A 27,844-nucleotide genomic window follows, 5' to 3' on the forward strand; every position below is an offset into this window, starting at 1 on the left:
TGTTAAAAATGTCGATACTGACTGAGAAAGTGTATCGTTTTTAGGAACTAACTTCCGTATTTTTAAGAGCCTGAAAGGGACCGGAACTCGTTTAATATGAATTGGCCAATAGAAATGCCAGACAAGATATCGCGAGACCTCCGGAGGCCAAAGCAGGATAGATAGATAGATAGATAGATAGATAGATAGATAGATAGATAGATAGATAGATAGATAGATAGATAGATAGATAGATAGATAGATAGAAAACAAATTAGTAATACTGTAATAACTGTATATCAATGAGCATTTGTGATACAAAACAGTTCCCCATTAATTTAAATTGAAAGTGAGCAAACACTGATCCATGGCCCAGATTCATGTTAGCAACAAGCATGCAAAATCAATCATTTTTATGTTAGAGGATAAAATAAAATGCAATTTTTTTTCCCAGTGATCCAGCTGGACTGTAAATTGCTCCCTAGACTGTAGGACCCCATCTGCTGTTGGCTGTCTTGAAACCAGACAGCTGGAGCTCGACTGCATCCTTCTCTCAGTCTGTTGGTTCACAGCTGACCTGATGTTCAAAGTTAAAACTCCCCCAATCTGTCAGCCAGACAGGTAGCTATCAGCATTTTCTTGTTGGAGGTTATATAGTGTGACATACTGCATTGTACTTATTCCTTTTAACTCACATAATAGAGCTACGGGTTTTGGGGAACCAGAGCAGGGGAACAGTAGGCCTTCTTTGTGTCCATTCACTTGCTTTTCTTTCTTTTTTTTTAATGGTGAAGTTGTGGTAAATAAAAAAAAGTGAATAAGCTTCCAGCATAAACCAAAATGAATGGCTCTTTAAGAAAATCAGTTGATAATTTATTCTATCATACATTTTCATGTGGTTCAGAATAGTTTGACATAACTTACAGCAAACTCAAAAATCAATAAGCCCAAACAGGTGGGTGAACTGCGGTCGAGTCTTGAAAAGCTCAGTAAAGCCTACCCACCCACACCAGTCACAATCACACACAGAGTTCCTTCTTTTGTGAGGTTTCGGAGTCTGAGGCGCAGCTGAGTACACTGAGATCAGATGCAACTGTGAGCCTCTTTCCACAGCTGGGACTGTCGACCACATGAAGCATGTGGCTTCTTCTGTTGACACCAGGCAAGGCTGTGCAAGTCGATGGAAGCTTGATTGTTGTTGTTCTTGTGCAGCACAGGCGGGGGGGAATGAAACAACTCTAGACATACACAGGTGATATAAGTCTATGTGTGTGTGTAGAGAAATAATATAGAAATATTTTTGAGAAAATAAAATGACCAACACAATGATACATGGAGTTTTGGAAAACTACAAAGAAGAATCAATCTATATATTTGCTAATCGTCCCCCTACTAATCCTAAAATTCTTGGTTGTGGGTTTCGATGTTTCTACAGAATCTTTAAAGGTGCACTGTGTAGGATCTGGCGTCATCTAGCGGTAAGGTTGCAGATTGCAACCAACTGAAGCCTTTCCCGTGTGCCAAGCACCCGAAAATGTGAAAACGTGAATAGCCCTATCGAGAGCCAGTGTTTGGTTTGTCAATTCTGGGCTACTGTAGAAACATGGCGGCCGACTCCATGAAGAGGACCCACTCCCAGATATAAACGGCTCATTCTAAGGCAACGACAACACGATTCATATTTTCAGGTGATGATACACTAAAGAATGCATACTTCTTAATATTCCATTTCTGCCAATAGATCCCCCTAAATGTTAGACACTGTTCCTTTAAGCTGTATATTAAAGCTGAAGTAGGTGAGATTGGAGCAAATATGATTAAAAAAGTTATTTTTATAAAACGGTCGCTATATCGTGACAGTAGTATATGAAACAGGTAACCTGAAAAAAATTATGAGCCTCTGTCTCCTCCAGTGTCCTCCGGTGTCCTCCGGTGCTCCTAACGGCATCTGCAAGATTTCACAGACTGGAGGAAAACAAGCAGTAAGAGCTGATCTGAGTTCCGCTGTCCATCTGTTGTCTTTCAGAGCCGGCTGTCAATCACGTGCGAACTCCGACCAAACGGTCAAACTAGGCAGCAAATTATGTTACGTTAATGCCTATTTCTCTCCTCAAATGTTTCAAATCTTGTAGTGCACGGTTTAGCTGTAAAATGAGAAATCTGGTGAAGGAATGCCAAGTTCCGGTCACATGACCGGAGAACAGCCAATAGGAACGCTCTCTCTCAATGAAATTACCTGTTAGAACTCCAGCGATTTAGTGTCGATCTTCCATAATGGTAATTAATAATGTTTACTAATTATTAGTAATGCTCTTATTTCTGTTGTTTCATCATTAGTTTGTGTAATATGAAATCATTTGTTTATAAATTCTATATTGTATCATAGCTGATAAGAGTAGAAAAGTATTTAGTTTATTGTTGTACACATTATAAGATTTTATATACTATATTAAGTATTTGTTAATAACTACCAAATGATTTGTAAACCTTTAAGAAATTGTTTGTAAAAAAATCTAAAAACATTACATAAGATAGATGGACCAGGAACCAATTATTAACCGTTGACAAAGTATTAACTATCTATCTAAATAATGTTTATAGATGCTTTAAAAGTATTTATTAAGCATTAACAAAGTGTTTGAGATATATATGTAATGTTTATAGATGTTTTACAAACAATTTATTTAGGTTTACAAATAATATCTTAATCATTAACAAATACTTACATATATAGTATATCAAATGTTATAATGTGCAATAAACTGTTAAAATAACATCAATTATAGCATTACTAATAATTAGTAAACAATATTAATTATAATGTCATGGTTTGTTTACAGTAAAATAACTATTAACTTAGTTTAATTAAAGTGGCAGTAGTCAGTATATTTTTGGCATCATTTGGCCAAAATCCCATAATAACTTTTCAGCATATTGTAATTCATTAATTACAAAATTATTTTTAAGAATTATTTCATTAATTGTAAAATAAGTGTTCTGAGAGATAACTAGACTTCTGCTCCTCCTCATGGCTCTGTTTTCAGGCTTTAAAACATCTAGCCCGTGACGGGAGACTTTGACCAATCACAGGTCATTTCATTGAGAGAGCGTTCCTATTGGCTGTGCTCCGGTCATGTGACCGGAACTTGGCGTTCCTTCACCAGATTTTACAATGGCGGCGGCGTCACAAACTTTCTCATTTTACAGCTAAACCGTGCACTACAACATGATTCTCACAGACACAGAGGCACATGATTTTTTTCAGGTTACCTGTTTCATGTACTACTGTCACGATATAGCGACCGTTTTATAGAAATAACTTTTTTTAATCATATTTGCTCCAATCTCGCCTACTTCAGCTTTAACTATCAATTTACCATTTATAAATGATGGTTATTATAAAGTGTTACCCACTTTACAAACGTGGTTATTTTAAGCCAAAACACAATTTTTCCCCTAAACTGAACTAAGTGGTTTTGTTAAACCACTAAACTTAAACAAGCTGTTTCATTTAGTTTTACAACGTGTTAGGGCATATGGTTTTTAAGTTTCGCTTTCACTTTTACAACATAGTAGTGTAGCAGACTCCTACTGACCCACATCTATGAGGCTTATAACGACTAATAACACACATTTAATGAGCTTATAACAGTCGAATCGGGATTTCATATAAATGAAGATAAACACTGGATCCTACATTTCCCAATTTCCCATAATGCAACCCAATAGCTTCTTTTTGTTTGACCAAACACACACTCTATGCCCCCAGTTTGTAAGTAATGGAAGCCTTCGGTTATAAACTTGTAGTCTCCAAGCCCAAGCTGAGATAACTCTGATGACATCACTATGACATCATCAGGGTCATTTTCTCAAGCTTGACAAAGTTTCTCCAGACTGAGTAATACTTCCTATGACTAGTACAATGACCTATATGTGTAAAATAGATTTTTAACAAACAAAACCACACACCTCGAGTATATCTCTATTTTTATTTGTGTATATATACACATATAAAAAATAAGGACATATGTACAATGATAATAAATATCAACACGTTTGTACAAGTGAAATAAGTTACTTAACATATTTTAAAAACAAACATAAAAGATCAATAACAGACGAGCAAAAATGGGGCAAAATGAAAACGGGGTGATAATAGAATAATACAAATAATAATGCGATAAAACAGCAGAACTTAAAGCCTCGTGTGAGAGAAAATATTAGGAGCAAACTAATGCGTAAGAAGAACTGAAGAAATGCACATAAAGTACATTACACATGCATTTTTTTTCTCAAGCTTGAGACCTGTATTCCTTTATCCTTTGCAACATGTTATATTAAATAAAATGCCTAATTGTAAAAGGGAAATATATTAAGACATAACCAAGTACCAGTGTAAAGAGCTAATATGTTTTAGCAATCTGCTTTGGGGGGATGTAATAGTATAAAGTGGGCACATTCTATCACTGATCTGCTTTGAATCAGCAGATACGTATTTGGCTTTTAGGGGCTGACAAATTAAATAATGGTTAAAGTTTTGGTACATTATTCAGGCTCCAGCAGATCACTACTGACATACAAACAGGAAGCAGACAGGGAGTCCATCAGCCTCAAGCCATTTAGCTTGAGGGGAAAATTTAGCTGCAGATAAAATATGCAGAAAAGCTGCAGACATCAGCTCAGTGTAGCAAAGTGGACGGACTGCTGAGACTTAAATATCGATCTGGAATCCAACTAAATTAATTTAAGAATTTCAACAAGAACAAAAGCAACTGCAGTCTACTTTGGCTTATCCAAAAAGGTGAAGAGGCACAGAAAAAGTAAACATGTTGAAATGCAGCCGTGAATTCCTGTACAACCCTTGAACCATAAAACCAGACATATTCTGTTGTTTTTGTTTTTTTCAAAGAGCATTATTGTTCCACAATATTATTGTCTGTAAAAGTCCAAAAATGGTCGATCAAAATGATGCACTTGTACAAGGATGAATATATCAAAGATGTACGGTCCACTTGCAGAGGATCATGCAACACTAGGATGGAGTGCTGATGGCTGAGTACCTCTTCAACCTTGGGAGCATTGATATTCTACATCTCTCTCAGCGCTCTGTACACAGTGGGGGGGCTAAAACAAGGTATTTCTGTCCTCCCCTTCCTCCTTTCTGTGCTCCTCTGGTCCCGACAGACACGTCCCAAAAAACGAAAGCCACCCCTGATGGACAAAGCACAGAAAAAGAGGACAACATAAATGTAAAGTTAGTAACAGCAAACATATTCACTGTATTTCAAAGTTCCCTTGAAATTAGATCAGAAAGTAGGTTATAGTGGGGCATATGAGAATTTGCAGCAACTGTAAAAAACTAATAATATTTAGTCATGTGTCAGTTTCGAGTGGGAGATTGGTATGAAAAGGTCCTGTATACTGTCTGAATCTTGCAAGTAGAACATTGTTATTAAACAGACATTCCAGTCTGACAAAGGTCGTCCGGAGGTCAACTTATTTTGATCCTTGTCAGATTGAAACATTTTCTCCTTTATGAAATCTTCTAGTCGCGAGCTTCAGGCTTTGGGCAGTGCAAGTCCTTTTCTTATCTTTTGCCGTGAAAATAGCTTTTCTGATGCACCTGTCCCCTCGAGACTTTAATAAAAGTGTGCACAAGGACAGCTTTTGATGAGAAGGAGACTGGTTAAATGGTGCAGGACACATGATGTATCAAGTGTAGGAGTCTACAGCCACACTAGCAGCTCTGTGAGGCTGTACTTGAGGCAGAGCAGTGCTTTGTGCTAAATGCCAACGCTGGCATGAGGATACTGCACTGAGCTTTAGGTGGAAGTGAATAAGTCAACCAAGTTAAGCTGGTTTACTAAATGGATTTCCACTCTAATGAACAATTATATAACAAACATGACAAATGTCGGCATTTAAAATAAAAAAGAAGCTTTGTTTAATCGTTCGTGGCAAGAGTGCCACCATGTTGCAGTACTCTAGCCTGCGACGTCACGAGAATGGTTGGCTCGGCCGAGTTAGACAGATACAACGGTAAAGACCGTGAAAGACGGAGACAGAGGAGACACAGGACAGAAGAAAACAGAAGAGAGGGGACACTACTGTATTCCTGCTGGATGGAAAGATGATTTTTTACAATGTTAAATCCAAGGACAAAACAGTCCATTGGATAAACTGCTGTTGAAACGGAGAACAGTAAGTTACTGCAGCGCTGAATAGTGGCACTGAAAGAGCCCACCGACGGGAAATAAAGACAATAAAAGCCAAAATCACGACTGTATTCTGAAGCCCACGGTATAGCGTTTGTTTACGTAACTTGCCGGTAGCTTGTGCTAGCTAGCGGCTCAACATTAGCATAGCATAACTCCCGTCACAAAGTAAAACTTATCACCCAAGCAAACACTTGAGACATTATCGGCCTGATGTTACCACTATTCTCCTTCAACTAACAAACTAACTAACTATCTAACTTGGTTATACTCCCATCCGACACTCACACAGACCGACTCGATGGCGGTATGGGTGGGGGAGCCCCAGTACTGCCAATAGCCATTGCTGCAGTAACGTTACTGATCTCCGTTTTAGCATCAGTTAATGAAATGGGATGTTTTGTCCTTGGTTTCAACGTTATAAAACTAAAATTTACATCCAGGAACAATACACTAGTGTCCCCTCTTTGTCTTCTTCTATCCTGTCTCCTCAGTCTCCGTCTTTCACGGTCTCTACCGTTGTATCTGTGTAACTCAGCCGAGCTAACCAACGTTGTGACGTCACAGACTAAAGTACATGAAAGCTGCAGGAAAGATGAAACAAAGCTTATTTTTTCTTTTAAATGCTTACATTTGTCACGTTTCTTATATAATTGTTCATTAGAATGGAAATCCATTTAGTAAAACCAACTTAACTTGGTTCACTGATTCACTTCCACTTTAATAAACACATTCTGATATGAAATAGCTGTGGGAGCTTCAGGGTGACCTGATCCCAACAAACCCAACAAACAGTTCCATTCTGCCCCTCAGCTTGTAACATCTCTTTGCTTTGCCCCGGTTGATTCAGTAGCACATAAAGCAGGATACAGGTATGCGAGGGACTTAACAAGTATATTTTATTTGAACTTAACTTTCCCAACTCCCACGCTAAGTGAATACAGTGAGAGTAAAAGGAAGCTGAAGCAAAGACGGTGAGATGTTAACCTGCACTTGACCCACGTGTGCGCAGTTTGATTGACATCAAGCAGCCCTGTGATGACAGCCCTCCAGCTTTCTTCACAGCCATCGGATGAAAGCCGGATTTTAGAAAAGCGTCTGTCCTGCAGTGGCTTTTGAAAACTAGAGACCTGGTCACCCTCGGTAGCTAGCTTTGGTGTTTGATTTTTTAAAGTCTATACGCAATATACTGCAACAATAGCACTTCACATGATTATAACAAGATTAGTCTTCTAACCGTGGATCACGCTAGTCTCTGCAATTGGCTCCAATGGTTGTTAATGCTACCTTGAAGCAACAGAGGCGGCGAGAAACCAATGATAATCTCTATCGTCTCATCATTTACATGAATTTTGACATTTTGGGAAATGCACATATTTGCTTTCTTGCCGAGAGTTAGATGAGAAGATTGATACCACTCACATGCCTGTCCGCTAAATCTGGAGCTGGAGCCAGGAGAACGTTAGCTTAGCTTAGCATAAAGATGGAAAACAGGGGGAACAGCTAGCCTTGCTCCATCTAGTGCAAAAAAAACAAACTCTGCCAGCATCTCTAAAGCTCATTAATTAAAGCTGAAAGTTTGCTTCGGCCGGTGGGCGGTGCTTGGTTTTGGTACGACTGTTTTCAACATGGTGGTCGGGCCACAAACTCTCTCATTTTACTGCCAAACAGTATGTTGCTGAAAACATTTGAGAAATAGTCTTTACATTAACAGAATCTTAATTCATATTTAATCAGCACTGCCAAGTTTGACACTTTGTTCGGGGTTTGCGAGTTTTGCGAGCAGTGATTGACAGCTGCTGTGAGAGACTCCTCGGCTCTGATTGGTTGTTTTCCTTCGGCACGGTGAAACCTTGCAGATGCCGTTAGTAGCACAGGAGGACACTGGGGAACATGTTAGTTTTTACAGATCATCTGCCTCATGGACTACTGTCAGAATATACTGACAGTTTTATAAAAAATAACTTTTTATCATATTTTCTCAGTTACCGACTGCAGCTTTAACACGTTAAATCTCCTTTGTTTAATCAGTACAAAAACTGAAGTGTAAAACAAAAAAAATTGCAGTTTGACGTGGGGGTTATATGCCAGACAATTTCTTGGCCAGGCCTGGCCTTTTTCTTGTTTGTACAGATTAAATAAACAAGATAAAGCGTGCTATTTAGTGAGCTTTTTTTGGCTGGGACCGCAGAGGGCCAGCCCTACAAATGCAAGTCTGTCACTGAGTGACTGTGACACACCGGCAGAAAACCAATCAGGGACCAATCAGGTGCATTCCACGATAAAGTACCTCACCACTTGAACGGCCAGTTGAGTGGAACAGTGCGTCCCCTAGCAAAGAGTATAGAAGCAAAGAGATGAAACTCCGGTGTTTTTCTTTTTTTTACAAACGGCTGCCGCCATTTTGGACTGAAAACGCTTATTATATTGCTAATTATTTATTGTTCAACACAGGCCATTCCGGTAGAATATGATAATAGAATAGAAATCATTTGTTTTTCCTTTTGTACGTCACTTTTCAGGCGGATGTTTTGCTGGAAGTCGAACATGGTGTAAGCGTAGCTCTGCTGCTAGGCGCTGATGTTGCAATTGAACGACCAATTGACTTTCACTTCTTGGTAATATACATTCTTTGCCCAGAGTGTCCTCGCCAGACCTGGTGGACATGTACTGCTGGATTTAACATTACAGACATGACCACTGACTATTTGTGTAACAATTTAGTCACAAATTCACAGACTGACCGTACACGGTCCTGACATATACTCGGTTTTGACCTTTGGAGAGAGCCAGGCTTGCTGTTTTCCAGCTGCTTTCAGTTTTTATGTTAGCTTAGCTAATTGTCTCATGGTTGTAGCTTCATATTTAACAGAGAAATAGTATCTAATCTAATTCTCAGCAAGAAAACAAATAAGCCTATTCCGCCAAATGTCGATTTTTTCCTTTTAGCGAGAAGTTGAGCACAGACAAATAAATAAACTCAATAATTCTTAACACTACATTGCAGCCAAAAAAGCTCAATTGGAAATCGTTTAAGGGTTAGGAATTTGCTTAAATCTGTAAGTGTAACAATACCTTTCACTGGTTCACGGCTGCTTCCCGCCTGGAGCCAGCAGTAGTTTGTCAGCAATCAGTCTGTCTGTCCGTTCTTCCATCAACACTGTGTGTGTGTGTGTGTGTGTGTGTGTTCTGTTTGTGTTGTTTTACAGTGCTCTTCCTCTGTATAAGTCCACAGTAGCCCCGGGTCAGTCTCTGGGCGTCGGTAAGAAGGAGGGAGGGGGTTTCATGGGGTTTAAGGGAGCCTCACAAACACACTGCAGGTCCAGGATGGTTGGCATTCAGAGGACTGTGAGCGTGTGTGTGTGTGTGTGTGTGTGTGTGTGTGTGTGTGAGGGGTAGTTTCCTTCTTGGCAGTGCAAGTCACCACCCTCACCAAACACATAAGATATAAAGCACTTATTGAGACATCCACGGCGGTCGCAACAGTGAGGGTTCAACTACATTCTCCATGCCTAATGTCTTCATGTCAGCTTCGATTTGGAATTAAGTGTGCAGTTATTGTTCCGCCGCTAAGAGCTGAATGCAAATAGCCATCTTCTTCTTTCTGCGGAGAACAAACGTTCAAAAGGGCTCAGCCAAAAGACATATCTGTTACACACTTCGACTCGTCGTTCGGAGTGTAGTATATTGGGACTTGAAGGTGCGTTTGAAGGTCACCGTGCAGGCCTGAGCGGGGGGAATGTAAGCGCTCGCCCCTCACATTGTCATTCACAGAGGGGAGCCATTAGTCACTTAATAACCGTTTGAACACTGCTGTAGTCGGTAAGACGTAGAAAAAGAGCAACAAGAAATGTCTTAATTCAAACCAACCATCACAACAAATGAAAGTGGAAGGGATCAAGGGCTTTCTCCGGGGGTAAATACAACGTGGGGCGGGGGGGGAATAAAAAATTGAGCAGAGAAAGTCTTGAGAGATTGTCCTTCATTCAACCCCCCCCCCCTTGCGCCTTTCACTCCAATTCACTTCATTTTCCATTTAATTTCCTCTCTCTTTGTCTCTTGCTCTCTCCTCTCTGTCCCTCGCAGAGCTCCTGCTACGGGGGACGTGATTGTCGTCTTGCTTCGAGATTAATTAGTCTTTTTATACCGCTCTCGCGCTCTTGGCTCACAAATACAAAAAGGGAAGACACGCTTCCAGTTTTTAAGTGCAGTAAGCTGAAAAAAGTCTCAAAGGAACAGAAGGACAGAGCATCAGTTCAATGTTTCCAGTCAGTTGGAAAACGTTCGCCAACTGGTTTCAGCACAGGGGCTAAAAGCCTCTTGGTCCGCTCAACGTAAAAAGAAAAAAATGTGCCCTTCAGAAAAAACACGTAACGCCATTTGTTTGATTTCCATGCTTGAGGTGTTCTCCTCTGCGTTCAGCCTTTTTTAAATACACAATTTACACAAGTGGCGATTGCACAGTGGAAGCAGGAAAAAGCCACAACCATGGCTGCTTGTTGCTCAGAACATAATAATTATAGGAGTGCATGTTGGCGAACACAGTGTATGAGTATATTTAACATGCTGTGTGCTATAAATGTCAACAGTGAGCCAAACAGGCATTGGCAGAGAGAGAGAGAGAGAGGAGAGAGAGAGAGAGAGAGAGAGAGAGAGAGAGAGAGAGAGAGAGAGAGAGAGAGAGAGAGAGAGAGAGAGAGAGAGCGTGGGGAATTGACAGCGTGTCACTGAAAGAGAGTGAGAGAGAGAGAGAGCAGGCATCCTCAAAAGGAGGGAGGTAGGTTGGTTGTTTTGTTTTTCCAACTCAAGGAACGGAGACGGAGGAGGACAGGCCTAGACGGACGACTCCTCGGGGTTGGCGTCAGGCAGCACGCTTCTCTGCTGCAGAGTGCGCCTCAGCTCTTCCTTGAAGGGGCTGGAGTAGTCGTTCCCGCTCACGCCCAGGCCTCCCAGCCCGCCGCCTCCAGCGCCAGCCCCGCTAGCCCTCTCCTCCCCTGCTGTGCTCAGGTTGAGGCGGATGTAGCCGTTGCTACCCGAGCCTCTAATGTTGGTGAGGCTGAGACGGCTGGGGGAGTGGATGGGCTGGCCGGGAATGGCGCTGGGCGACGCCGTGCTGCTGACGCTGCTGGGCCCAAGGGCGTGACCGGGAACGATCTTCAGCGAGCCGTCCGAGTAGTAGTAGTTGGCGCCCGTCTCCCAGAAGCGGTCCTCGTCGGTGGGCATCTTGCTGGGCACGAAAGTGGGCGGCTCCTTGGGCAGGGTGATGGGGTAGACCAGGGTGCTCTCCAGAGGCTTCATGTCGGCGCCCTTCCCCAGGGCCAGCTTCAGCCTCCTGCGCAGGTAAAGAGCCGCCACGAGGAGCAGCAGGCACGCCGCCCCGAGGGTGATGACCAGCACCCAGAAGAGCCCCATGCTGCTGTCCGGAGCCCGGGCCTCCATGAAGACGGGAGCGCTGGCCACTACGGCCACCTGGTAGCGCTCCGTCTGGAACTTGACCCCCTGCTCCTCGGAGTAGCAGACGTAGCGGCCCGCTTGCGTCTGACCCGCTTCGGGGACGACGAGGGCCTTGAGGGTGCGGTCGAAGCGCGGCCCTCCCGCCTCAGGGTCGCCCAGCTGGAGCTCACGTTCGTTGAGAACCCAGCAGGGCTGAGCCAGGTTGGAGACCAGCTGGCAAGGCAGCACCATGTCGGACCCCACCACCACTGTTACGTTCCTCAGACGGGAGTGTTCTGCAGAGGAAGAGGAGGAGATATTGAGGGGGGGAAGAGTAGAAATGGAGATGTGGTGTCATCCATAATAATTCATATTCTACAGCAGACAGCTCTCTTCTGCTTAATTCAATTTATTCAGCTCAATCTAAATGTATTCTCTCAGTCCAAGTCCATTCTCTCTCGCCTTGCTACTGAATTGCTCCTGCACTGGCAGTCCATCCCCACAAGGGGCCACTACTGAGGCGTTACTCACCAGGGCTGGGGATGGAGACGGGCTTATCAAACTTGGCTTTCCCCCGGCTGAACCTTTCCAGCATGAGGTCCTGTGACAGGGAGGAGGTGGACCTGGAGGGGAAAAGGGCAGAAAGCAGAGCAGATGATTAGGAACGGTCACACAGAGTCCTATAAACAACACTGGAGCCAGTATGTGCGCGTGCAATCTGTTGCGCAATAACAATAATAATATTCAAAATAAACAGAATCTATCGAGAACACAAACAAACAAATGTTTGAAAGATAATATTTTAGCTACAAATAAGCTTCAAAATGTTCTTAAATAGACAAATACAGTGCATTAGCCCTTTTATCACAACATGGTGAATGTTATCCAGCTCTGATCACAGCATGTTATTATAGTTTAATGGTTATGTTTGTTCTACAGGGGGGAATCACAGCATGTAAAGCAGGAGGATTTTACGCAACAGTTTCAGCGGGAAAGTCGCTTCACTCTTCTGTAAAGAGCTGCTTATGCAGCTAAAAGACTTTCATTAGTATGATGTCAATAAAGAGTTAACCTCTGACTATTCCGCCCTCTTTTTTTAGAGGGGTAGCGGTGGGGGGGACAGGGGATGTGCAGGGGCAGATAAAAAAGTCAACAGTAGATGTCACATAGAAGTGGTGTACATCATCTGAAAGCTGGGAACCTGAAGATTAATTTGAGATGCAGCTCAACACTGTGTGTCAAGTTGTTCTAGTCATTAATAAGAAATTATAATGAATTAATAAATGAATGAATGAATTAAAATAAATTGTGAAAATGTATAAGGGCTTAGAACATGAATAGATACGTTTGAGATTGCCGTCCCCATGCTCTACTATGTCTCATAAGTTTTTGCAGCAATTTTGGAGTTGATACCATTTGTTACACAGATTTGGTGCTAAATTTAACCATTTTTTACCACTCGAGAATTAATAAAAATGATCAATAATCCCTCCAAAATACCACATTAAGACACCAAGACCTTGAGGAACACCATAGAAAAAGCCATGCTGTGATTTGGGATCAAAAAGTTTTGAGATTTGGAGATTTCTGCAAGAATTGCATTTTTCGCATTACTGCTCAGAAACCCCCTTAATGTCAATCTAGCTAGGAAAGCCATCCATCCTCTGAATGCTCTAGGTCTCTAGTTTATGGCTGTAAAGTTTCATGAGGCTGTGATTATCCTAGAGGTCACCACAGGTCATTTTATACAGGGAGGTCAAGTTTTAAAAAATGGTCTCACTACAATGAAATGGCTACTATGGGGTCTAACATCATCACACATGAATACAAATGGGCTCATTGGATCCACAAGAGTTTCAGCTTTACAGTCATACCAGATTTATGTAATTCCGAGACTGTTTAAGGACCCCAGTATGCAGAAATATTCAAATACACCATTTGAATATATGTGAAAATAATATAATTTGGACAGCATGCAAAAAACGTCATGGTTTTTGCCCAAAACTGCATGTGATTAGTGTAACAATAGATCCCTTGGGTTTCCTAGTTTTATATGATACCAGTATCTTCACTCTAGCTTGAAAACTGAGCCTGCTACAACCTCTGAAATACAGAATAGCTTCCGTCCCGCCGTCAGGCCGTCAGTGTTAAGGCACAGAATATCTAAATACTTTCCAATTAGCAGCTTCTTTCAATACCAGGCCTATTATATTATTATCTATATTTAGCGTATAGGATGAATGCATGGGTGCACATAGGTAGTCGTCTCACCCGCGGTGGAGGTCGATGCGGACGCAGGCCCGGCCCTCGCTGTCCCAGGCGCAGTAGGGGTCCCGGGCGAGCAGGCAGTCTGGCTGAGACTGATAGCGGCTGCAGTTGGCCAAGGGCAGCTGGAGAACCTCCGAACGAGAGCCGATGTACAAGTACTTCTGCAGACAAACAGAGAGAGAAGACGAAGAAGAAGAAGAAGGAGAAGAGAGGAAGAGGAAGACAAAGAACAGATCCAGCCATCACCCAGAGACAGAAACCAGAGAGAGATGAAAAACAAGAGAAAGATAAACAGAGAGAGAGAGGGAGGGAGGGAGACGGACTCAGTTAGGAGTTATAGGAGATAATGGGATAATCACTCTCAATTGCAATAACATTCACCCCCCTGACCCTCTTCCAATCCAATCTGGATTGCGCTCTTTTTTGCAAAAGCTGTTATAAAATGTCTGGTCGCGGCTAAGCCAGCATTAATGAGATAAGCAGTGGGCTTTAGGGCAGGGAACGCCCCGTCAAAACTGCATCGATCGGCGGGACATGCCATTGTGGAGCCGCCATGGGGACGCAGCCGGTGTCAACATGCGGGGCTCGGTTGACAGGGCAGGGACACTGAGACAACAACGAGGGCAGAGACTCAACTCCCCGCAGAGGTGAAGGGGTTGTAATTACTGTTATTGTGAAGAGGGTTTTGGATTCATGAGGCGACACTTGATCTGAAAAAGGGGCAGTGTTGATAAAAACATCTGCTGAGTGGAACCGGGCCAGCTCGGCGCCAAGCTGACTGCCCGTCTGTTGTCAGCGGATCTATGATTGTAAGAAGTGTCTGGTAAAGAAAGGGTATTAACACATCAGCAGAAGACAAAGTCGTACTGTTGTCATTGAATACCATTGAAAAAGTGATGCAACTGCAGAGCAAGCTAATGGAACCCTGAAACTCTACTTTCGAGGGATATGATGAAGAGGAAGTACAGAGCCATGCTAGGTGTGCCAAAACAACAAAGAAACTTTGAGTAACTTTCCCCCCTGAGAGACCATTAAGATTTCTTATCGCTACAAAAGACTAAAAATCTAGGAGTCCACGATGATAACATGCACATGGCTATGCTTTACTATGCTGAGTAGGAGCAGCTGGAAGCTCAAACCATCAACAAAAAGAGCTGCTTTCTTGTTATTAAAATCCCTTTTGTCTCAATTTGTTGTATTGAATCTGGTCTGTTAACATGTTCTGGACATAAATGTATCCACACAAGACTTAATGCACTTTGAGATGTTCCTGTTTGTCTTGAAAATAGCAGACTCTACTAAACTAAATGGATGTGATGTGTCTTAAAGGGGAACTACGCCCATTTTCAAAATGCATACATGCTCCTCCTATGGTCTAAGACAGAACAAAATATATTAACGAACATGAACAACTCTCTCCCAAATCCAAAACCTAGAGCGCTAAAACTCAAACTTGTGATGTCATAGGGTATTACGTGTGGAGCTGCTCCATAGACAATGGATGGGGAGAGATGTTAGACAATTTCTTTCTGAAAACAACAATGCGCCGATCGCGCCCACTTTACGCTGTGATTGGTCGGTTGTGCTGAGGTGAGAAAGTAAGCAGGATTTGAACTTCTCCCTCAAGCTCTCTTTTTTTGCCTTTTATTTGTCAAATCTCATGTGTGAAACCAACTGCAACACTGTGAACGCCCTCCCCGTATTCAAATGATTATCACGTCTCGCCCCCTCTCTGTGACGGTCTTCTTTTTCATTCTTTTTTTGGGTCATTTTTATGCCTTTATCTGATAGCAACAGTAGAGAGAGATGACAGAAAATGAAGGGGAGAGAGAGAGATGGGCAGCAGAGGTCCCCAGCTGGATTTTAACCATCTTAACCCCTAAGCCATGGGGGCGGGCGTAACACTTCCACGACGATGCCGCTGTATGAGAGCTGTGCAGAGCGTAAGCGATTAGCTAACCAGTGGGGGGGCGCTCACAGGGACGTGCCTGCACTAAAATGCATGCGCGACCGGCTTTGTAAACAAAGCACAGAGAAGCTTGGATTACAACACACACACAGAGGGAGAGCGACTTCATTCTCCGCTCAGTACGACATTACTCCGAGCAAATAAAGCAGCAAATAGTTGTTTGCTGTGTGTGTGTGTGTGTGTGTGTGTGTGTGTGTGTGTGTGTGTGTGTGTGTGTGTGTGTGTGTGTGTGTGTGTAAAACTGCTGCAATCACCCTTGAAAAAAAACAACCTTGAAATAAACCGAGAGACATCCTTTCCCTCGTCCTTACCTTGGAGTGGGAGATGGTCAGGCTGTCCACTGGCTGGGCGGTCTCAAACAGCTGGATCTCCTCTATCACGTGGGCATCAGAGCCCAGGATCACCACCCTCTGCAGCCAGCCCTCCGCTGCAGCACACAGGAGAGGAAGAGGATTCAGCTCACTTCACATCTGTTCAGTCAAAGATCACTTCAGTGTAATAGACTTTCTTCATCCTCCTCGGGGCAATTTTTTCACGGCATGCATAAAAACATATATTCTCAAACAGATAGCTTCGGCACTCGGCTCTGAGTCCCGATACAAAATACCCCAATAAACACACACCTTTGACAGCACAACAGCTCATTTAAATATTGATGTGATATTAAAAAAATATTTACACACACACCTGTGACTGCACACCAGTTCATTTGAATAATAAAGACCTGTGATGGCACACCAGTCATTTTAATTATAAATGACCTGCAAACAAACACCTGCTGTGACTGCACAGTATTTTACTTAAATATTAATGATAATCCACAAACACACACCTGTGATTGCATAGAAGTTCATTAAAATATTAATAGAATATAAACACACCCCTTTGATGCCATAACAATTGATTTAAAAATTGAAACACAAGCTGAAAATCACTGCTTAGCTGTGAAATAAGAAAGTTTGCTCCAGCTGGTGGGCGGTGTTTGGTGTTTCCTAAACTGATCTCAACATGGCAGCCGGGTCACAAACTTTCTCATTTTACAGCTAAACAGTACACTACAAGATGTTTCTGAGAACTTTTGAGGCAAGAAATAGGCATACAGGCATTACATATTTGATCAGCGCTGCCTAGTTTGACCGTTTGATCGGAGTTTGCGAGTGATTGACAGCTACTCAGAGACGGCAAGGCTCCAGCTTGGCTCTGATTGGTTGTTTTCCTCCGGTCTGTGAAATATTGCAGACGCCATTATGAGCACCGGAGGACAGAGAAGCACATGATTTTTTTTCTGATTACCTGTCTCATGCACTACTGTCAGGATATAGTGACTGTTTTATAAAAATAACTTTTTTGAATCTTATTTGCTCCAATACTACCCACTGATGCTTTAATAGCAAATGAATTACACAATTTTTATCTGTTCAAAATGTACCTTAAAGGGAGATTTGTCAAGTATTTAATACTCTTATCAACATGGGAGTGGGCAAACATGCTTACTTTATGCAAATGTATGTATATATTTATTACTGGATATCAATTAACAACACAAAACAATGACAAATATTGTCCAGAAACCCTCACAAGTACTAGATTTAACATAAAAAATATGGTCAAATCGTAACATGGCAAACTGCAGCCCAACAGGCAACAACAGCTGTCAGTGTGTCACTGTGCTGACTTCACTATGACTTGCCCCAAACTGCATGTGATTATCATAAAGTGGGCATGTTTGTAAAGGGGAGACTTGTGGGTACCCATAGAACCCATTTTCATTCACATATCTTGAGGTCAGAGGTCAAGGGACTACTTTGAAAAAGGCCATGCCAGTTTTTTCTCGCCAAAATTAAGCGTAAGTTTGGAGCGTCACTCTAGCTATAAAACTGAGCCCGCTACAACCGAAAAATCCAAAAAGTTGCGTTAAAGAAATTGGTGGCATTTAAACAAATTTGCGTTAACGCGTTATCATCTTAAATTTTACGACCTTATGTAAAACATATCTGTGTGAAAAAGAAAAAAGTGCTCTCCACAGAAAAAGTGCACTTTTTTACGCTTGCGGTCACATACATGATGACAAATGCACGTAGCGCTGCAGTGTCATCAACTTGTCTGCAACTTCCATCAACTTCAATTTGTGGAACTTTACCGCCAGCTGCACCGAAATGTCATGCTACTCTGCGACGGGGAGAGACAGCAAATGAAAAAGAAAACAACTTCTCCTGCCAGAGTCCAGCTCAGCAAGAAACTATCGAAAGATGAATTTAAAAGAGCCGAGATGCTGTTTCTGGCCTTTTAAGCCCTTGGGTGGAGGTAATATTATCAGAGACATTTGCAGACTTTTTTTTTATGTGGTGCGTGGGGAGCCGACGCTGGAGGAGGAGGAAGAGGAGATCCTGTGCTCCTCCTTTCATGCAGGGCATTGTGAACAAGTTTAGATCCCCTGTGAGGAAAAGCGTTTCAGGCACAGCTGGTGGGGTGACCTTGATATGTGTGTGTGTGTGTGTATCCGTGGATGGAATAGTGTTACGTGCTGACATGTGCTTTCTTGTGTGGCCCCTCTCGATTAAGAGAGCGTCACAGATAATATGAAAAGCTAACCCGGTGGCCGACGGGAGGCTTGAGGGGAAATACATGTAGGCACACATACGGGGCATAGCAAGCAGCAGGCGTATCATCATCGCGCTTGCCTTCTCGCGGCGTCGGGGACGCAGTCTCGGCTAATCCCTCAATCCTGTAGCCCGGTTTTTCCTGTAAAAACAGTCTCGACAAGCGCTTCTTCTTTTTCTCTTTTCACATCAGCTGTCGCTATGCTGCAGCTAATAGCTAATCAAGCCCGCAGCCCAATTGGCACTATGAGCGCACGTCTGCCAAGGGCCCTGTTGAGTTTGTGCTGTGAAGCACGACAAGCGGGGATGACTGCACTTGGCTCGGGAAGTGTGAGAGTGTGTGTGCGTGCGTGTGCGTTTGTGTTAATCAATTTGTGAGTGTGTTACCCTCGTGTGTGTCTGTGTGTGTCTGCGTGCCCATGTGTGCGATGGTGTGTCCACGTGTGTGTCCGGGTTGGCCTCCCTGCGTGCCAAGCAGGAGAAGCCCTGAGTCCGCTGTTGTCGCACTGTGAGTTGCCACAGTCACTCTGCCGCCGCAGTGATCTGAATGGTAAGTAGTCGAGGTCTCTCTCCATTCATGAGACGGGCTGCATTCAAATTCACGCTCCCTGGAATCCACTGTCGGATCTGTGTTATTCAGGATTAAGGCTCCTGTAGGGGGGGGGGGGGGGGGGCGTGGGACGGGGGGGCGGATGATTTCAGATCCGTGCCAAAACAGGACACCTGCATACGGGCCTGATGGCTACTGACTGGAGATATTAATTAAGTCGTAGATGTTTCCTTTGATGCATGAAGATGGATCTCAGCATGCAAATCAAGTCCTTAATTGAAACCCAGCTGAAGTCTGGCCAGATGGCATGTTGTTTTGTGCCACCATACCTAATGCCAGTACCTGTCCCTGTCTGCTGCCATGGCCTGTAAGCTCTCATCTCTTCAACAAATACTGTGAGCAGCAGCTCCCCCAACACACACACACACACATACACACACACTGTGGGGGAATAGGGGAATATGAACAAAGACTGTGTACCTAGGATGAATTTTTACTGCCACATCTAGAGAACACCATTCTACAGGAGGTGGGCAGAGCAACAGGAACACCACATACTGTGTAATGCAATCCAGTACAACAACCCTTAGCTTGTCAGGCTTAAATTATGTGTGTATACTGTATCATAAAGGTGATGATTCAACACTATGGTCACTTTAAAATGAGTGGTGTGTGGTGTTATCTTTGCCTGCATTGTATTGTAGGATGCTATTGTTATTTTGTGCCACAAACTTGCTGTGTATGTTTAGAAAAGGCTAAACTTTGAGGGAAAAATGTTAAAAAGAGTAAGTGCTAACACTGTAAACTGTAGTAGATCTTAAAGTGTTAAAGGCACAGTAGGTCATTTCTACCGCCAGGGGGTCTCTCAATCAAAACAATAACAAAAAACAGACTTTGATGATGTTGTGGAGTAGTGTGGGATCATGGGAGTTGTTGTCTTTATTGTTAAACAACAACCATAGAGTGCTACAGGAATGAGTCCTAAAACCCGGAAATGAGTTAGCATTTTAGCACTTCTGGTTCCCTCGCCTCGAAGTCAATGTTTGTTTTTGAATGATTGTTTAGTTAGATGCCTGAAATAAGGTCTGTGGTAATCACAAGCTTGAGAGATTTTAAAGTTTTGTTCTACGATAAAAAAATACGTCAATACGACTCATGAATTTTGAGGCCTTTATGTGTCTTAAAAAAGGCGGTTGCTAACAAGACGTCATCACGCTGACTCGTCCGCCTTTACAGCCTCATTGTGTATACTCGCGCTCATGCCACCGCGGTGTAGTTTGTTTATAGCCTAACGTTAGCTTCTTACTTCGGGCGATTGCATTCAAGCTTCAAAAATCATAAAAGTGGTGTTCATTTGTGGAGATTATCTCGCTGAATAATCATGCTCCATCACGCGTGAGCAATACAAACAACAGTAAACAACAGAGAGGCTCGCCGACTTCCTCCCTCACTCTCTGACGTCGCATCTGGTGTTTCCCGTGTTTCCCCGTAATTTAGAGCAACTAGAGGGGTAAAGGGGATGTGACGCTATCGACGGGTGACCAAATGAAACGCACCGTTATCTTGAATAAAATTACAGATTTCTCTGCGTTTGAACATCGTTGGAAACATTTGGGAAAATGTAAGTACAGAACTCAACAAAGTATATAACATAGGCTTAGTCGTTTTTAGACATTTTGTTGCGTAAATGGTGCATATTATACCTTTAACTGTGTAATATGTATAATATGCAGAGTAGTGACTGGTTTGAATTAGGTTTCCACGTGAAAGTATGAATGAGTACAATAAGGGAACACTGAATTCATTGCTTGAATTCTACTGGCTGATCCCAATTCCAATATTTTTCAACTACAACTACCAATGGCGTCATGTTTGTGGCAGTAATAGGAGTCCTCGTAGTAGTCTGTACCTGTGCCGATGAAGAGCATGTTGTACGCCCGCTGGTCCAGGGAGCTAACCCGGTCCACCGCCAGTCTTGTGAAGTTGACACCCTTGGTGAGCAGCAGGGGGCGAGCCAGAGCTTTGTCCTCCATCAGCGGGTGCTTCTTGGCAAAGTTGAGCGTGGCGTCAGGCAGCTGCAGAGAGCTGTTGTAGCTGTTCTCCCTGTCGAAGTTAGTTATACACTGCAGCACGGACAGAGGACGGAGAGAAGGGGGAGGGAAATGGACACGGGGGGGGGAATGGAGGAAGGAAAGGAATGGAGGACAGGACGAAGTGAAGAGTGAGAGGGCCAAGAAGGAGGAAGAGGAGGTAGAGGAAGAAACTTCTTATTTGCAGCTGGCACAGGTTGGCATGGCTAGTTGGGCTTTGAGATGACTCCCTGCCTGCCTCCCTTTCTCCATCTTTCTTTCGCTCTCGCTTTCAACTCCGCCTGCCATCACACCCCTTCCTCTGCTTCCTTTCCTTTCGTCCTGGATCATTACGTTCTTAGCTTTTCGTGTCGTGCCAGCTCTTTTCCACTTCCATCGCTACAGAACCCCACACCACCCATTTCTACTTCCATCCCTCCCTCTTTCATTATCCCTCCTCTGCCCACTTATCTCTCCTTTAGTGGTGCACAAAACCCCTACATTTCAGAATAATACTCTCTTTTCTTGCTTCCCTAAAGTTGCCTGGAAACATTTGCATTTACCAAACATCACATATCATGTGTGCTAGTCCCAGTTTTCTTACCGATCCAGGCCGCGGGACGGGTATGGCACCGGTGTAGCGCCCCCACTTCTGAGACACCTCCCTGTACTCTTTGTAGGATCCTTCAAACACCTTCTTCACATCACTGATCTGGTACTGGCACACCGCCGACACGTCCACGTCACCCCTGAAACATGGCGGCAAGGCGGGGGATTAGCGGTGTGTGGCGGTAAAAACTGAGAGATGGATTACCTGTCATCCACTTGTGGAAAATATGTGACGTTTCAGTAGCAAACAGCTTCTGGATGCAGCAGTAGAGCCAGACTAACACGCAAGAATGTGAGATATACTAAACAGAGTGGAATATGGGAAAATATACATAGCTGTTGTATGTTAAAGGTCTTATTGATAAAAATTTTATGTAGACGAATATTCTTTAAAAAAGAATACATCCACAGAGCCTTTAGAAAGGTGCAGGAAAAAAATATGTCTTTTCCTGAAAAAAAAAATTATGATTGTGAATTAATCATTTAAAATATTTTGCCGGGTCCAAAATGAATGTTTTGTTGATCTCTGTGGAAGATATCTGACATCAGTGTTAATTTCATTAATAAAAACCATGACGAAATATGTTCGTCACCACCCTTTTTCCATGACTAAGACGAGACGATGACCAGATGGCACCGACGCCATTAACACTAACGTATCGTATTATCGTTGACGATAAAAGACAAGACTAAAATATAGTTTATAAACATAAAAACTTTACCAAAATCTTCCACCTTCTCTTCTCTCTCTCTCTCTCTCTCTATCATTCAAATGTTTTTCATCAGATAATGATAAGATAACATTTTATGTGAAATAAGTTTGACTAGAATAACAGAAATGTTCAATATAATCTGACGACTAAATAGGACTAAGATAAAAAAAAGCTAGCTGACAAAATTAAGAGAGAAAACATTTTGGGCCACCAAAATTGGACTAAAACGTTTTGAGTTGTCGTCGACTAAAACTAGACAAAAACTATGAAGGATAAAAATGATTAAAATGTGACTAAAACTAATAAGCATATTCGTTTTAAGACTAAGACTAAATCTAATATAGCTGCCAAAATGAACACTGTCTGACGTTTGGTTAGGCTTGTGAGCCTTTAGTAAAACGACGTTGGTGTCACGTGGTGTCTCAACAGTTAGCGTGGGAAGAAAAACAGATCAATGGCAGAGATTGATGGTAAGTGCCTGGCAACCACATGTTGTGAAGTGAATGCAACGGAACGGGGGGAGGGAGAATGCGACATCTAGTAGCTGAATGTCAATCAGTGTTAACAATAGCACCTTTAAAAGCATGGAATATGAACTAATTAACATGTTTACAATAGGCAAACATTAAGGTGAGCAGGTGTGCTTTTTAACAATATTTCCAGTGATCACAGTGCAGGATATATTTATAGAAAATGTTAACCCTACAGCCTATATCGTCCACTTATTGAGTGAGCTGAAATCATTAGATGTGTTGACACATCTCCACGCTTTCTTTAGCGAAGCAAAGTGATGTACAAATTGATGTATATGTAATACACTTCCTTACAGGCCACTGAAATCAATCAGTTGGTGCTGTGGACTCTGGAAATGGATTTCATTTAATGGGAAGGTCGGAGGGTGTGGGATCTTCATTTTTTTTTTCCAACACAATTTTAGACCCCAAGTGGGACTGAAATTGGGTATTAACGCAGACACATTAAGTCATAACTTTTACTCCTCATCTCACAAATATATTTCATTTCCATGCTCATTCACCGGAATAACTCATCGTATTTTTTAATTTAACTCTAAAACGGAGTCACTGACATATTGATACAAAGACATATATAGTTATGAATTAGCCTCTACTGCTGTGTCCTGGAAGGGCGGTGCTATATTACTGTTAATGTGCAGCAGTGCCACGGGTTTTATAACGTCAAAACCAAAGGACAGCACTGATGTCTTAGCGAGTTAAAAAGCTAGCCTACTCAGTCAGATTACGGCTTGAACTCAGAGTCATCATTTACATAATGTCCAATTATCTTAATGTTATCTCTATCAAAGCCAGGGGACTTTAAGGAATCCCCCAGCGAGTCCCACAGAGAAAAAGGATTATAGGCTTTTTTTTTTTTTCAGCAGCAGTCGGAACTCTGAATGAAGAAACAAAGCTTGAAGTTCAAAGCTGGCTCACTTTGCGATATGATATCTTATTGAGGAACACAAAAGACTCACATCAAAGGGGTATCACCCGGAGATGGAGAAAGTCTCCAACTTTCCTCCCAAAGAGAACCTCCTGCTCTCGCTCCTATTGCTTTATTGATAAGTAACTAATTAACACATTACAGTTATGTAGCGGTCCGACAAACGCCACTCTTTACTCCACTAATAATACCTCATCAAAACTAAGTTACTATTGTCAACACATCTGTCACCAGATTGTTGTTTTATGATCCCCTGAAATAAGTGAAATAAGTTTTCTTTTCAAAAGAAAAATGGCAGATTTGATGATCCTAAATGATTATTTTTTATCAAGCTATAAACAAGGAGTCAAGAACAGAGGACATCAACCGAGTCTGTTTTCCCTGATCAGTCTCACATGTTCAAGTCATTTACTGTTACGAAGATAACAAAGGTATGATGCATTTCTGCTCCAAGGAAGAAGTCATTATACTCAAATTGGAAGTATAAGAAGTGATGAGTAATTTAAATCATTTCATTCAACCAATGACTATTGAAATGTATGATGGAATTAGGGCTGTCAGAGTTAACGCGATAATAACGCAAATTAATTTGAACGGCACTAATTTCTTTAACGCAGTGCAATTTGCTATTTTTAGGTTGTAGTAGGCTCAGTTCTAAAGCTAGAGCGAAGATACTTTATGAAACTAGAAAACCTAATGAATCCATCGGTACCAACCATGTCATACTAGATTGTCACAGAAGGAGGCTAAATAACGTTACAAACTTACGCTAAATTTTGGCGAGGAAAAACTGGCATGGCCATTTTCAAAGGGGTCCCTTGACCTCTGACCTCAAGATATGTGAATGGAAATGGGTTCTATGGGTACCCACGAGTCTCCCCTTTACAGACATACCCACTTTATGATAATCACATGTAGTTTGGGGCAAGTCATAGTCAAGTCAGCACACTGACACACTGACAGCTGTTGTTGCCTGTTGGGCTGCAGTTTGCCATGTTATGTTTTGAGCATAATTTTTCATTCTAAATGCAGTACCTGTGAGGGTTTCTGGACAATATTTGTCATTGTTTTGTGTTGTTAAATGATTTCCAATATACATATTTGCATAAAACAGCATATTTGCCCACTCCCATGTTGATAAGAGTATTAAATACTTGACAAATCTCCCTTTAAGGTACATTTTGAACAGATATAAAATGTGCGATTAATTTGCGATCATTTGTGATTAACTATGGACAATCATGGGATTAATCGTGATTAAATATTTTAATCGATTGACAGCCCTATTTTTTTTTTAATGAAGCTATAAACAAGAACAGAGGACATCAACAGAGTCTGTTTTCCCTGATCAGTCTCACAAATGTTCAAGAGATGTCATTTACTGTTAGTTACTGTAAGATAACCAAAGGTATGATGCATTTCTGCTCCCAGGAAGAAGTCATTATACTCAAATTGGAAGTGTAGGGAGTGATGACTAATATGAGTAATTTGATTCAACCAACGACTATTGAAATGTATGACGGAATATTTTTAGCACAGGACCTAATTTAATCAGCCTGATTCTGTTTCAGCAAAATGGGTTCGCTATCATCGGAAACAACGTCAAGTCCATGTGACATTAAATCACTACTGAAACCAATAAAACATATTCAAGGACACTCGAGTTGTATCCACTCAAAATAACTCACATTACTGTCAGTTAAAGGCCTATTATATTAAAAGCCCAATTACCAAGTAAATACCCGATCACATAAAGTACATAATTAGAGCCATCATATCGGAGTGACTGGCTGACCCGCGAGTTTAATAAAAAGCCGAGTGTCTGACATGTTGGCAAAGTGATGTAGCGTCTCGCCCTGACAGCAGATGGCACATGTAGTAATTAACTCACATTGATCTGAGGATGACACTGAAACTGAGCTCCAGTGTCTGACAGTGCTCGCTGCTGACTCACCACTGGGCGTGGAAGATGCCGTAGAAGGTGGTCCCCCTCCAGTCCTGGCCCGGCAGCGTGAAGACGGCCCTCAGGTTGTTGAAGTAGACATGGCGCTCGGGGAGGGAGCACTCCAGCCGGGCTTTCTGGAAGGTGGTCCACTTCTTCTGCAGGGTCCTGGTACCACCCAGATCCCCCTGAGAGAGAGGACACGGCAGGTCTCGTCAATGGCTGATATGGGTCAATTATACGTAAATTCTTAATTAAAGGCCCCCTTCACTCAAAAATATGGTTCGCTTATTGTTACTGTACTGGTATGGTTTGGAAAAAAAATTCAAAAATTAGCATCCATATATTATACCTTTAAGTTTAAATTTAAATTGAATGGAGAGAACCCCACCCTTGCCAGTTCAGGAAGAGATCTTAAAGGGGAACACTACCCAAATTTAAAATTCCAATATGTTATTTCCATGGCCTAGGAAAGTTTAATTCATATGTGTGAACATGAGCGACTCTCTCTCAAAGCAAGAAACCAGAGAAGTAAGTCTCAAACTTGTGATGTCATCGGGTATAAAGTCTGGAACTGATCCATAGATAATGAATGGGAGACCGACAGAATGTTTGTTTTCTTTTTCTTTTCTATACCAAATGAGCTTTATTCTATTGTAATGTTCTCAGTTGAACAGAAAATGTTCCCATATACTCAGAAACATTCCCCTGCATGCTCTCAGTGTCATCTAGAGCTTCTCTCCCCATTCATCGTCTATGGAGCAGCTCCGCACTTTATACTTGATGACATCACAAGTTTGAGTTTTAGCACTAGTTTTTGGATTTGGGAGAGAGTTGTTCATGTTTACTAATATTTTTGGACAGTCTTAGACCATAGGATTTTGAAAATGGGTGTAGTCCCCTTTAAAGTGTGCTGTGTAACTCAAACATCACACACAGCATATATCCAACATTATTTGCAATAATGTGGCGTATTTGAAAAAAACAACAACTTTAAAGCAGCTGAAAATCTTGTTTTTCTTGGCCCGCAGTGCTACAGTTATGTAGAAGTGTACCATAGGGTGTGGCCAGTACACCGTGACATCACTGTTCGACGTGGCTACAGATGCAACAGAGCAACCCGGTAGTCAGTAACTCTTTAAAGGTCCCATATCATGCTAATTTTCAGGTTCATACTTGTATTTTGTGTTTCTACTAGAACATGTTTACATGCTGTAATGTTAAAAAAAAACTTTATTTTCCTCATACTGTCTGCTTGAATATACCTGTATTTACCCTCTGTCTGAAATGCTCCGTTTAAGTGCATTTCAACGGAATTGCGTTGCCTGGCAACAGTTTGGGTCCATGTTTACTTCCTGTCAGCTGATGTCATTCACATACACTGCAACAGGAATGAACTGGGACACATTTAGAATGTGTACGTTTAAAACCGTGAAATGGTCTAAATATTGTATATTTGTGACATCATAAATGGACAGAAATCCTAACGGCTTGTTTCAAACGCACAATTTCTGAATACGGGCTGTGTGTATTTCTTCGTATATTGAGCGCTTCGATACTTTCACCTAATTTATAAGGCACTTAAATCTGCTTTATTATATAAAAGACATAAAAATCTTACTTTTTACAATATGGGACCTTTAAGCTGACAGCGCCTTGCTCACATTTTTTACTCTATTATGCTGCTGCTGCGTATGTGTTGTCATTAGCCTGACCTTCACCTCACGCATGCCAAAAATTATCTCTGTACAAACACCGTTCATATTTCTGTATCTACAAAATAACCACCTGTTCCGTGTGAATGAGCTGACTGAAGTGTTGCCATGTTGGAAAAACCTCTTAAGGAGCATTTAGACCATTGGAATGCAGGATAACAATAATAATAATATTCAATTATACAGTAAACATTGATGAGCAGTCCCTTTATACAGTACACTGCGGGCTCAAAAGAGGCCTGTCAGCCAGACACGTCTCATTCCTATCATCCTCGGTGATTGCAGAAGCTGTAAAAAAAGGAATTAAAAAGAAATGCAAAC

At 42.0% G+C, this 27,844-nt stretch overlaps 1 protein-coding gene across 2 annotated transcripts in view; it reads right to left on the reverse strand.

The window, feature by feature from the left end:
- Positions 1-9,485: 9,485 nt before the first annotated feature.
- The window catches only part of sema4c (sema domain, immunoglobulin domain (Ig), transmembrane domain (TM) and short cytoplasmic domain, (semaphorin) 4C), a 128,377-nt gene continuing 110,018 nt past the window's right edge, over positions 9,486-27,844 (reverse strand). For both annotated transcript variants that reach the window (XM_074637246.1, XM_074637245.1), the window contains 7 exons: positions 25,821-25,996; positions 21,688-21,832; positions 20,924-21,137; positions 16,176-16,291; positions 13,899-14,056; positions 12,159-12,250; positions 9,486-11,923 (listed from right to left, as the gene is read on the reverse strand). In XM_074637246.1, the coding sequence (XP_074493347.1) occupies positions 11,028-11,923; positions 12,159-12,250; positions 13,899-14,056; positions 16,176-16,291; positions 20,924-21,137; positions 21,688-21,832; positions 25,821-25,996 (1,797 nt within the window). In that variant the 3' untranslated portion in view covers positions 9,486-11,027. The remainder of the gene's footprint in view (positions 11,924-12,158; positions 12,251-13,898; positions 14,057-16,175; positions 16,292-20,923; positions 21,138-21,687; positions 21,833-25,820; positions 25,997-27,844) is intronic.

This window comes from Sebastes fasciatus, chromosome 6 (genome assembly GCF_043250625.1).
Source record: "Sebastes fasciatus isolate fSebFas1 chromosome 6, fSebFas1.pri, whole genome shotgun sequence".
In the NCBI taxonomy this organism is placed as follows: Eukaryota; Metazoa; Chordata; class Actinopteri; order Perciformes; family Sebastidae; genus Sebastes; species Sebastes fasciatus.